The 12,267-nt window shown below is 42.0% G+C and overlaps 1 protein-coding gene across 1 annotated transcript; it reads right to left on the bottom strand.

Annotated features, from left to right (window-relative positions):
* Positions 1 to 240: 240 nt before the first annotated feature.
* Ankrd40 (ankyrin repeat domain 40) lies at positions 241 to 12,204 on the bottom strand. Its single transcript, XM_020156282.2, has 5 exons — positions 11,852 to 12,204; positions 6,591 to 6,739; positions 5,732 to 6,217; positions 3,201 to 3,382; positions 241 to 2,550 (listed from the first exon to the last, which is right to left on the bottom strand). The coding sequence occupies exons 1-5, from the start codon at positions 11,983 to 11,985 to the stop codon at positions 2,404 to 2,406; spliced, it is 1,098 nt and encodes a 365-aa protein (XP_020011871.1). The 5' UTR covers positions 11,986 to 12,204; the 3' UTR covers positions 241 to 2,403.
* Positions 12,205 to 12,267: the final 63 nt, after the last annotated feature.

Below are 12,267 nucleotides of genomic sequence, written 5' to 3' on the forward strand. Positions count from 1 at the left end.
AGGGAAATGAAGCAACTGCTATAAACTGGGAGGGAAGATGCCACACAAAATGTGTCTCCAGGTGTCACTGACAGGGCATGAGTGCTGCAGAAGCATGGGGATGGAAGAGGCTCAGGTGGGGAACAGGGCTTTCTCCTCTTCTTCTAGAGTGCCAGCTTCCTGAAAATGCCTGACAAGTTGAACTTATGATCAGAAGTACAGTGCTGTTGAGGAGGCCAAAATGAAAGAAAATGGGCTTGGTCAGTTAATATTTGATTTTAATAATACCTGCTATGTTTGAAGAGTCAGTGATGCACAAAGAATCTTCTATGAATGTTTACATACAGTGTGAACACATGCTTTAAATATGCAGAGGAGGGGTGAATTCAGTTAACGCTAAAAAAAACCTTGTTATAAATTACACAAAGCATATAAAAATATTTCTCTGAATGCATAGATTAAGACATTAAACTCATCTACCAGCAACTGTGCAGTCTTATCCCACTGCCAGAGGCAATGACCACAGAGGATTTTATGAAGGAAAAGAGGGACCAGAACATGGCAGAGCCATATGAAATCCACCTCCCACTTGGGACACCAACACCTTTGGTCCCTCTGCTTCTGAGCCTGTGAAATGCCCTGGAGCACCCCTCTGTGGGTCACTTCCCAGCCAGGGGCCTCTACTACTGAAAGCCTCTAGTTAATCTGAGTGGCTGAAAGTTTTAACCCCAGTAATTTAGGCATGAATTAATACTGAATTTATTCCTTTAAGGATAGAACCACACTTAATTGTATCAGTGAATTAAGCTTTTTTCAAAGTAAAGAAAAAAGGTTATTACATCTAGATAAAGTAGTTTCTGATAGGTTGAAACACAAAGGAGGTTTCTTCTTTAAAGCACTTGAGAGAAAGGGGGTGATAAGCAACCTTTACTCTGCTATGCAAACTCTACAGGCATGAGTAAGTCACCAGCTGTAGTTGGGGGGATATAATTAAGTCACTAAGCAGAGTGACTCCATGAAGTTGATCTTGAAGAACATCTCAACCTCATTTCAGCATTCAGGCAGCAGCAGGAGGCCATTATCTTAGCACAACATTCTCTTCCACTGACATCTTCTGCAGGTTCTCACTCAATTTTAGTGTTCGAATAAGATTAACACAGTCAGGAAGTTAAGTTTCTTTGGAAACTCTAGGCACTATGGGAGAAAGCTTCTTAAGACAGCAGGGATGCTCTTCAACAGCTGGCTTCAAACCCCGCTCTCCTGTTGGTCTGCATGGGCTAGCTCCTATTTCTAAAGTTAAGCTGTTCATTTCAACAAGACAACGACTTTTCTTTTAACATTAATGACACTGAGGAAAAGGAAAAGAATCCTTGAATGCATTCTTGAACAATATCCTTATTCCATGCTCAAGAGTTTAATCAGGTGTTCTATTTTTGTTTAAGTCTGGTAGACTCGCAACTGACTGTTGAGTGGATTGGTAGTGGTAGCAGGGGGATCCCTAAGATCAAACAATTTGTTTATAGATTTCAGAGTTGCATAAAAATCCTAATAATTTCAAAATAACCTTTATCTTTGATACAAAAATAAAGATGCTAACTCCTTTAGTTCATTTTTCCACAATAACCTTTAAAATAGCAAGAGGTTCAGGCTCAAAAATTGCTTCATTTCTAGTGGAAAATGACAGTGGAGAACATGGACCAGCAATGTTTGTGCTCTTCTCCAATGGTGCATAAATGATAGGAGTCACCTCAGAGTAAAAATGCAGTAGCTCTTTAGAAAGCGTCAGAGAGCCCTCTAGTGACTGTGAAGGGGAGGAAATGCAGTATGTGCTCACAAAGGAAAGTGGGGGAGGGGAAGCTCTTTTGGTTAACAGCCTATTTACAATTAAGTAACTGTATTCTTAAATACTTTTAACCTGAGTACCATTTATAAATATGTTCTATGAAACCTCACAGCCATAAGTCACACTAAAATCCCTTTGTCCAGTGCCTGTGCTTTCCCCGTTTTCCTCTCTAGTCAGTTTACAATTTCAGGAGAGTCAAGAGCATGTAACACCAAGAAAAACTGCACCAGCCCATTAGGTGCACTGTCAACAGGAGTGGCTACAAACGGGCTCTGCTCTCTATTGGTTTCTGCTTCAACAGCTCTCTTACATTCTGCACATAAAACACTAGATATAGAACCTCTGGCTTCTGCCTCTCTAGACCACTTCTCAGCTGTTCAAAGCTTCAGCGATAGGTTTATTGTGCACCAAGAGGCTTGGAAGAGTGGCACCGCTGCTGGGGGCCAGGGGCTTCCTGCCTTGGCAGGAAGATATTAGTGTACACTTTGCAGTGGCACCGGAGGTCCTTATGGGCATTCAAGGCTTTTGGATCAATGGCTTGTCCTTGGCCCAGAGGTGACACACATTGTCGTAATACTGCATTAGTATGTCAGTTTTGAAGCTCTCCTGTTGTAGCAAGGTCTTTCAGTCAGTGTAGATGCAGCATTTCTGAATAGAAAATTATTTTCACTTATCATTAGAACCAGTTCCAGCTCCTGGAAATCTTGGAGTCGAGCAACATCTTTGTCCTAAAACAAAATAGGTCAATAGGTTAAGAGGAGCCACTTGCCTCCATGTTTGGTGGGCTATGTTGATGCCAGTATCTTGGCTCACTTTAGAATCTAAAAGAAAATTAAATCCCTGAGGCAGGGAAGCAGTTATTGAGTCCCAGGGCATGATCTGGGTTAGGATGGCAGAAACCCTAACAGCCACTGCCATAGGATGAACACCTTGAAGGGGCAGGCAGTGTGGGCATCAGTTTTCCTCAGTGCCCAGAGAAGCCAGGGCCTGAGGTTCAAGAACCCAGAGCTGGTGGGAGGAACTCAGGTATCTGTGTGGATTTTCCCTATAATTTAACTTAGGTCTTAGCTTGTAAAACACAAAGCACATTTAATTGCAATGAGGCAATCCTGACAGGTCACTACAGAAACAGCTGAAAACAGGTACACGTGAATGGTAATTCTGAATATTCTCTCTGGTATCTTACAACTTTCAAAGATGCCAGCATCTCTATAGACTAAGTAGAGGGAGAGAAAACTTACTGGTTACAATTGAAAAACCAACCTTTGTGCCTTTTCTATTTGCTTTTCATTCAACTATGACTCATATAACCAAGGAGGAAGTTAGGTATTTTCCAAATGCAGAAAGCAACCACTCATGCTTAGCTGACTTTACTTACCTTTCTTAACAGAGTATTGGGTAATTTTCTGATCTTCTCCACCTGATCTGGATTAACGCCCAGCTCACAGCAACTCACTCTGAGCAGTTCTTGGTAGGTAAGCTCCTGTCGGTCCAGTTCAATTTCAATGAAATCATTTTCTCGAAGAGATGAGTTCTGAATCCTCACCTTGAGTACTAACTCTAGAAAAAAAAAAAAGAGGGAGAAACAGTCATGAATTTTGTGGCATAGCACAGCCTGTGTAGCTTAAGATCTGTTCCAGATGATGGTCACACTTAATCATGCCCAGTGCCAAAGGTCAGTGCCACCCAATGTGAAAACCACATCCGGACTTACTCACACTCTGCTCAAGCTCTGCTGGGGCAGACTCCTGAAACATCTTCCCTGCATCTAAGACCACAGTTTACCAAATAAAAGGGAGGAAGGGTAACCATCTCAGCTGTGAAGAATTACTTACTTCTGCTATAGAAGCCAAGGAAGTAAAGACATTAGAATAGGTTTAAGTATCAACTCTACAGGAGCAGGGAAAGAAGAAGAGGGCTGGAAAGAAGGCTAGGCAAGTTATGGTACATGAGGTACTCTGAAAAGACTTAATGAAATTCCTTACAATGAAGACAGTAAAGGAGCAAAGAGGCAACCACGAAATAAAGTTAAAGTCTAACTGTGATTTGAAAACAGTACACTTTGATAAGGGATGGGTCTTGGTTTTGAGAGTAAATAAACGCTATTATAATGGGTCAGGGATCAAAGCAGTCTGCCTCTATATTTTGGCCTTGACTGTCAAGATGGGTTTAAGCTAAGCATTTATTTTAAATAAAATTACTATTTTTTTTTAGAAGAGACACATGGTGGCAGCTGTGCAAAGCATTTACACATTTGGCAGTGCTGCCTCAGTCCTTGAATACGGACCCTCACAGAACCAATGGGCCACTGTTTTCAGCACACACAGTACTAGATTCTCAAAAATAGTAAGTGAGGAAGTTACTTACAGGGAAAAAGGAAAGTTAAGGGTACACCTTGTGTGTTGACAGAAACTAGGGCTATCAGGATGAATTTATGGTTTCTAATGTTCTTAAAAAGATACAAATACATATAGAAATGTAGATACACATATAATATGAATATATGGATGAATGTTTCCTCCTTCCCTTCTCCCCGCCCTCTCCTAGATTTTTCCTGAGTAAGCCTATAAGAAATGATATGCCTGTAACAACGAGGACATCTAGTGTCCACATTTGGTTACTTTCTTCCCCTCGCCCCCCACGCGCCCCTGGTTTCTAATTACCATTCTCTACCAAAAAGATCCAAGACTCCTTGGAGAAGTGGCCAATTCTTGCCAGACATGGTGACTCATGCCTGCAATCCCAGCTACTTGGAAGGTGGAGAATAACAGTTTGAGGCCAGCCCAGGCAAAAAAGTGCAGACCCTATTTCAAAGAACAAGCTGGGCATGGTGAAGCATGCCTATAATCACAGCTATGTGGAAAACATAGATAGGAGGGTCACAGTGTGAGGCCAGCCTAGGCAAAAACTGTGAGACCCTATTGGAAAAATAACTAAAAGCAAAAAAGGGCTGCAGGCTTGGCTCAAATGGCAGAGTGCTTGCTTAACAAGCACAAAGCCCTCAGTTCAAACCCCAGTACTAACAAGAAAGGAAGAAAGAAAGGAGGGAAGGAAGGGAGGAAAGGGAAGGAAAAGAGGGAGGGAAGGGAGGTGGGTGGGAGGAAAGGGTGAGAAGGATGGGAGGGGAGAGAAGAAGGAAGGCAGGGAGGGAGGGAGAGGAAAATGGCTGATTCCTGAGTTGGGGCAGGGAAAGTAACACTATGAGCCTACAACATCTTGCTGCACTAGAAAGTAAGAAAATATTCCAAGAATGAAAGGCTCCCACTGGCCAAATCAGGAATAATTTAAATATCAAAATAATGATAGTAACAAGTTATAACCTACTGAATACAATAAGAATTCATGAATTCATACTGATAATAAATTTGGGGAGAAACCATTCTTTACAGTGAATACCAACAAACAGAGAAAGACCGATAGAAAATCGTAATCTACAAAATAACTGACCTGGAACCTTTACAAAAATTGAGGTAAAAAATGATAGAGTTAAGGATGGAGAATATTCCAGATCAAAGGTGACTAACCAAATGCAATGGAAGATCCTGGGGGCGGGGATGGGGGGTGATAGCTACAAAGGGCACTGTTGAGACAACAAATAAAATTTAAATATGGATTTAAATATAATACCTATTATAGATCAGTATTACATCAAGGTTACATTTCCTAAATTTGATACTTATACTGTATTATATATGAGAATATCCTTATTACTAGGAAATATACAATAGGAACATTACTAAAGTATTTCATGGTAAAAGGGCAAAAGGTGATCAATTTGCAAATCTGAGTAAAGGGAGATCCTTATATAAGTCTTGCAACTTTTCTCTTAAGTTTGTAACTATACCCCAAATACATAAATAAATAAACTCTCTCCCCTGTTGCAGAGGCTGTTTGTTAATAAGGAGTTACCTTGCATATTAAATGGAAATGCTCCGGTAAAGAAAAATGGCTGGAATGCTGGCGCTGGTCCTGCATATGTGCCGTTTTGAGGCTCCAGAGATACTGGTGGCTTGGACTGGACAGAAGAGAACAGGGACCGGCTCTGACTCACTGGTGGTTGACAAACAGGACCTGGTTTTGTGCTTTCTGGTGTTCTGAGTATGGCAGAGGGGGCAGACACATCACCATTCTGAACCAGTGCCAAAGAAGTGTGGTCCCGGGAAAAGGACCCAAGCAGAGGGTGCTCTCCAGGGGGTAGCAATGGAGGTGATCCATCTGTAGGGAGTGACGCTGGAGGTGTGGCGGGTCCCCCATTCTGCAGCTGGGCTGAATCCTCTGCTTCAGGGTTATACAGAAAAGGGAAGGCTGGGTTGGCCAAATAGTTGGGAACAAAGGACAATTCTGACTCCTTCTTCATTTGGGGGAGGTTGTCATCATCATCATCATCTTCTTCCACTTAAAAAAAAGAAAATAGAGTATTTACACAGCCTTTTAAAAATAACCAAGAAAGAAATATATTCTGGAAGCTGGTGTCCTTTGGCATGTGACAAATAATTATTGCTTCTTCAGGTCAGAATAGAAAAGCATATTTTATTAGGTTTATGATTACTATTTTTATCAGTGTCTTCAATTTTACAAATAAAAACAAAACCTTATAATACTGACCATATAATGCATGATCAGAAACAATATAGAATTACTATCTTGGCATAATAATGAGTTTTGAGAAACAGACCAGTCATATGGCCAGCATCAAGAACATAGCCATTAATACCTCAAGTGTTAAACTATTTGACAAAATCCAATGTTCCCCCAAACACAGACTCACCTCCCATAATCTTCCTGATTTCTCTCCTTGATGTTAATTGCACTGGCATTTCTCCTTTTGTGGTAAGAATCTCTTTGTCAGCTCCTGATTTTAACAGGTAAGAGACCACCTGACCATGGTTGCGTTTACATGCCCAGTGTAAACAGGTCCTGTCACAAAGAAAAAGAAATGCTTTAAAAAGAGAAGAAGTGATCTGAAATTTCAAATTCTAAACGTTAAAAAAAAAATGCAGCCTGGTAATTTCAACTTTTCATTTCATAAGGCAGATAATCAAAGTATTTACTATGCTTAAAATTATTTTTAAGTTTCATTTCTAGGACTGGGGATAATTCAGTGGTAGGGTGCTTGCCTAGCATGTACAAAGCCATGGGTTCAATCTCTAGCATGACCAAAAAAAATTAATTTCTGGCCCCTGGAAAAAATTAATTCCTCCTAGGAGCCTTAACCCCCCTGGGGTCGGGTTTTCCTGGCTCGATTTCTCTCCCACGCTCGCTCTCTCTCTCTCCCCCCCACCTCCCTTTCCCTCTCTCCTTTGGCAGTACTGGAGTTTGAACTCAGTTCCTTGCACTTGCTAGGCAGGCGTCTACCACTTGAGCCACTTCCCCAGTTCAAAGGACTTTAATTTCAATGACTTAACCTAGAAGGCAAGCTGGCTAATTCCAATGATACTTCAAGAAGTTCCTCTGTCAGTAACATTCATTAGATTCTCTCAGTCTCTTTAAAACATGTTTCTATACTGCTTTATTCCTTTTTAGGGACTATGGAAATTCACTTCATATATATCAAATGCCACTTGAAAATTAAATATCATCAGGCTAATAACTACCTCCCATCTGCAGCTTCTCTGTCATTTCAATTATTATTACTATAGCAACATTCCTGTGTGAATCTCAGTTGCTCACTTTCTTTTTTTTTCTTCACCTACACACACACACAAACACACACAAAAGGATTTCCAAATTTCCATTTTTAAAAAACTTGGCTTCTCTAATTCTCTCTGGAAGGCTACATTTACTTAAATGAAAGGCACCATACAAATACTTTAATTTCTAAGGCACTTAAAACATTTACAACAACAACCAAAAATGTTCAAGAACAGACTATTATATCAAACACATTTAAGTAAAGCCAATTATTTAATAATACACATAGGAGATGATTCTGCACACTCTGAAGAGCTATTATTTTAATATTGTATAGGAATATAATTAACATACTGGCAAAAATGCCATTTTAACAGAAGTGAAAGATTTGGAGCAACTAAATTCATCCCCAGGTGCCAAAGCTGAATGTATATGATGGAAGGAAAATACCCCATTTTGAAATGTCCAGCTCTCTAACTGAACTGAGATAAATGTCTTTAAAGCTTATAGTCAAATACAGATAAAATGAATATGAATATATGTTCGATAGTGAGAATTAGGTCACTAATCTGGGCAGTACAATTATCTGGAAAGTTTATTTGGTTCCAGGAAAGAGCTCATTTTCTGGCTGGGGGCAACTCCACTGATGTTTTAGAGTGACATTTCACACAATTATTCATTATCTAAGTGCCTATATCATCATACTCTGTAATGAATTGACTGCCCAGGTGGGAAAAATAAGGGACCAGTCTTCTTTTAATTTCTAATTTATTTCAATTAAAATCTAATTTATTTCAATTAGTTAATTAATTTTTGCAGTGCTAGGGATTGAACCCAGGGTCTCATGCATACCAAGAACTCTACCACTGAATTATATCCCCAGTGGGAAAGTCTTGATCTAAACTTCTAAACTATAAGTAGGTTCCATGAAGATAAAAAAGTATCAGCTTGACAAAGTGCTTAATTCTTTTTTTTTGGTGTGGGGGGGTGCAGTTTTCACGAATGGTAGACAAGCACTCTACCACTGAGAAATACTCCTAGCCCAAGTGCTTAATTCTTATCACTTAAGAAGTGAATGTAGGATAAGGTGGATAATGCTTAGAGTAGGAGGATCCAAAATTTCCTTGATTCTGGGCAAAATGCAACCTGGAGTGTCTGTGTGTGGATGTCTGCTGTATATGTTTGAAAAGTGAATAATTATACTAAGTGAGCACTCAAAAATGAATGGAGCATGATGAGAAAAATATGCTCGCTTTTGGAAATAAAGGGCTTGCTTGCTAGTAGTAAATCACTCCATGGCAAGCTGCAGAGTGAAGGAGATAATTACTGTGAGTAAGTCTGAGAGACTCTGGGACAAGCCAACTAGCTAGAGCATCACCATGTAAAAAGTAGGGTTAAGTCAATACAGCATATCCCCCACAGCCCTGTACCCTCAGTGATAATTTACAATCCCAAGCTCTGTGGCTCTGGGCAGCCATAGACTCATAGCCATTGAGGCCAGGCAATAGTTTCAACCTCTTCATAAGCCATTATACTTGTTCCTTAAAGTCAAGGGGGATGCATGACATTTGAATTATAATTGATGTAGCAGCTCTATCTTTGAATTTCAACTCTTTAAACTTAATATTTGCAGTCAGAATATCTTATTAGTGTTAGGAAGTACTTCAGCCCAGAGGCTCTGGGCATCACTCATCAACTGGGCATCATTCATCACTGCTGAAATTGTGGTTACTGAGCAACTAAGAACTGAAAGCAGTAACTATTCTACTTTTATATGCTAAAATGAGTATGCTTTTTGGAGGGTAACTTTATATGTCATTATCCAGAATGTTGCTAAATAAAAAGAAAATAATAATAGTTAACATAGATATAATGCTTTCCAGACTGGAAATTATTTGAAAAGCTGTACATATATTAACTCATTTAATCTTCAAAATATCCCATAAGGAACCAGATGCAGTGGTTTTTGCCTGTAGTCCACTACACTGGAGGCTAACTTGAGCCCAGGAGTTAGAGCCCAGCCTGAGCAACATGAGACAGTCAAAAAAAAAAAAAAAAAAAAAATCCCATGAGGCAAGTACTAGTATTCAATACTCCCCTCCATTTTACAGATGAGGAAACTGAGGTAGTCAGCAAATAAATAAGCAAAGCATGCAGTATATTAGGTGGTGATTAAGTGTTATAGGAACAATAAAGTGGGGTTAGGGAATGACAGAGGTTGGGGAAGGGCACTGTGCAATTTTAAATTGAGGGCCAAGGAAAGGCCTTACCACAAAGGTGATATCTAAGCTAAGATCTGAAGGAGGACAAACAGCAAACTATGGGGTATCTAAGAGAAATGTAAAGGTCTTGAATCACGACTGGACCTGTATTCCAGGAAAAGCAAGGCAGTCAGGAGAATAGAAAAAAAAGTAAGCAAGGAGGCAAATCTCAAAAGATGACGCCCGGCAGCAGGGAGTGGGACAGGGAGCAAAAACTGTGGGACCCTCTTGGCTTCTCCTCAGAGTAAAATGGGAGCCACCTTTGATTTGAGCAGAGTGAAACGATTTGGCCAGTCAGGATCCCTCTGGCGACCAAAATGAGAAAAGACTGTAGGTATTAAGACAACTCATTAGGTTATTCAATAATCCAGGGAGAAAAGTGATATGCCTTTGTACCCAAAAGCAGTAGGAAGAGCTTGTGGGAAGTGGTCAGATTCTGACTATATCTGAAGGGGTTGCTGACAGAATTGGCTGCATGACTGGATGTGGGGAGCAAGAGAAAGGCAGGAGGGGAAGAAGGTGGGTATCTAAGAGGCTGAAATGAGGAAGACTCAGCAGCCTGGGGGCAGAAGGAGGGTAAGGAGAAATTCAGTTATGGCCATGTCGAGCTGGAATTAAGACTATGAGAAGCTTCTTCAGGTTACTTCAGACTCTCATTGACTGAACACCTCCCACATGGCAGGCAGCCGTGCAGAGGAGGGTAAGAGCTGGAGTTAGATATTACTGACTCCCATTATTATTTATTTCCCAGCTCTACCGGTTATTTAAATTCTAACAGTAATGGAGAATGACTAGTTTAGGGACATTTTAAAACTGGAGAATTTACTTAATCTTTCTGTGCCTTAGTTTCTTTGTAAAAGGGAGAAAATAACAATAGCTACATCCCCAAGTGGCTGTGAATGATACAATACATGTGAAGTGCTCAGAACTACATCTTTGCTACAGAGCAAGTTCAATGGTAGCTATTTAGCTTTCATTTCATTAAGTGCTCATAGCATTCTTATGAAATAATTGAAAATGAAATGATTCAGGCAAGGCTGTACAGGCATGGAGAAGACAAGACCAAGCTCACGGCTCTGCACAACACTGCCTCCCAGTGCCCACACAATAATTCACAGCTTTGAACCACAGAGCAACTCTCAGAAAAGGTAGACACACAATAGCAAATTTGTTTGCAAATACTTTTAAACAAAACAAAAAGAGACTATCCACTGTTTCCTGGCTTTGTGGACAGTTACCCAGGCTGTTTTCCTTAGGGAAAGAAGATAAATAAGACTTGTTAGAAAGTGAGGAAACCTATCCCATTAACAATTACAGGACCCAGGGCAACTTTACTCTTTGGAGTTGAAGCAATTTCCATTGCCCCTTTCACTTCCAAAATGTAGGGTTCCATTAAAAAAAACAAAAAAAATTTAAAAAACCTCACTCTAACTCTAAGCCAGCAATATAAGCTGGCTAAACATTGCCTGAATCAATACAATGTTAGGTGTAAATGCAAAGAGAGCAGAATAACACATTCAGTAACTTGAAACTAAAGATTTGACCACCAGCAACATCTTAAAATTTGATTGGGAAGGGCCCAATCTGCAGACAAACATGTAAAGCCTGAGATGAAATTCTCTATTGGAGATTGTACTAAGAAAACAAAGCAAAAGCACTCTATAGGATAGCGTCTTCAAGACAAACGAATCTTCCTACCAGCCTTAGGCAAAACCACTGTTGCAGGGAGACAACACTGGGGCAGAATAGTGATGAAGCGGTGGGGTTTGGTTTTGGCTAAAGAACTCGTGCTTGTTTATAAGGCTCCCATCCACTCGGATGCTTATGCTTTTAGCTCTGGATGAAGAGTTCGTAGCCTCCAGCACCGTTCTGGCTAAGTTAGCCAGGGAGCGCGGGGGACCGCGGCGGGGAGCCAGGGTCCCGCGTGGGCGCTGCAGGATCACGTCGCCGGGGACGTGGGCAGGACGTGCTCCAGCCTGCACGAGGCGAGCGGGGGCAGGGCTGGCCTCAGGAGGGCACAACATGGAAGGCCTGAGGCACCGAGCCTCACCTTAGCCCGGCGTCCAGGTACAGCGCTGATGGCCCCACGCCCCCGTCCGGCACCCCTGACCCTGGGCCTCCCCAGCTCCGCACTTACCAACCGTTGACCTCATTTTGGGAGTTCACATCTACCCCGCTCTCCACCAGTTTCTGCACCTCCCGAATGTCCCCCAAGGCCGCGGCCTCCCGCAGCCTCTCCTGCTGCTCCTTCTGCTCTAAGAGCGCGCTCATCTTCCCCTTGGGCCCTAGGACCCCAGCTGCCCCGCCCCGCCCCGGGCCGGGCCTGTCAGCGCCGCCGCCGCCTCCACGGCCCGCTCCCGGCCATCGGGAGAGAGCGCAGGGCTTGCCTGCCCTTCTCGCGCCGCCACCCGCGCCTGGCCCGGGGCCTGTGCTCCCTCCCGCCCGCTGCCCGCGGCTTCTCAGCTGCTTCCGGCCCACAGGCCCAGGCCTCCTCCCCCGCCGCGCCTTGGAAGGCCGGCTCCGGGGGACTCTATTCAGTGTGACAACCCTGAC

The sequence above is a fragment of the Castor canadensis genome, chromosome 11 (genome assembly GCF_047511655.1).
Source record: "Castor canadensis chromosome 11, mCasCan1.hap1v2, whole genome shotgun sequence".
Lineage (NCBI taxonomy): Eukaryota > Metazoa > Chordata > Mammalia > Rodentia > Castoridae > Castor > Castor canadensis.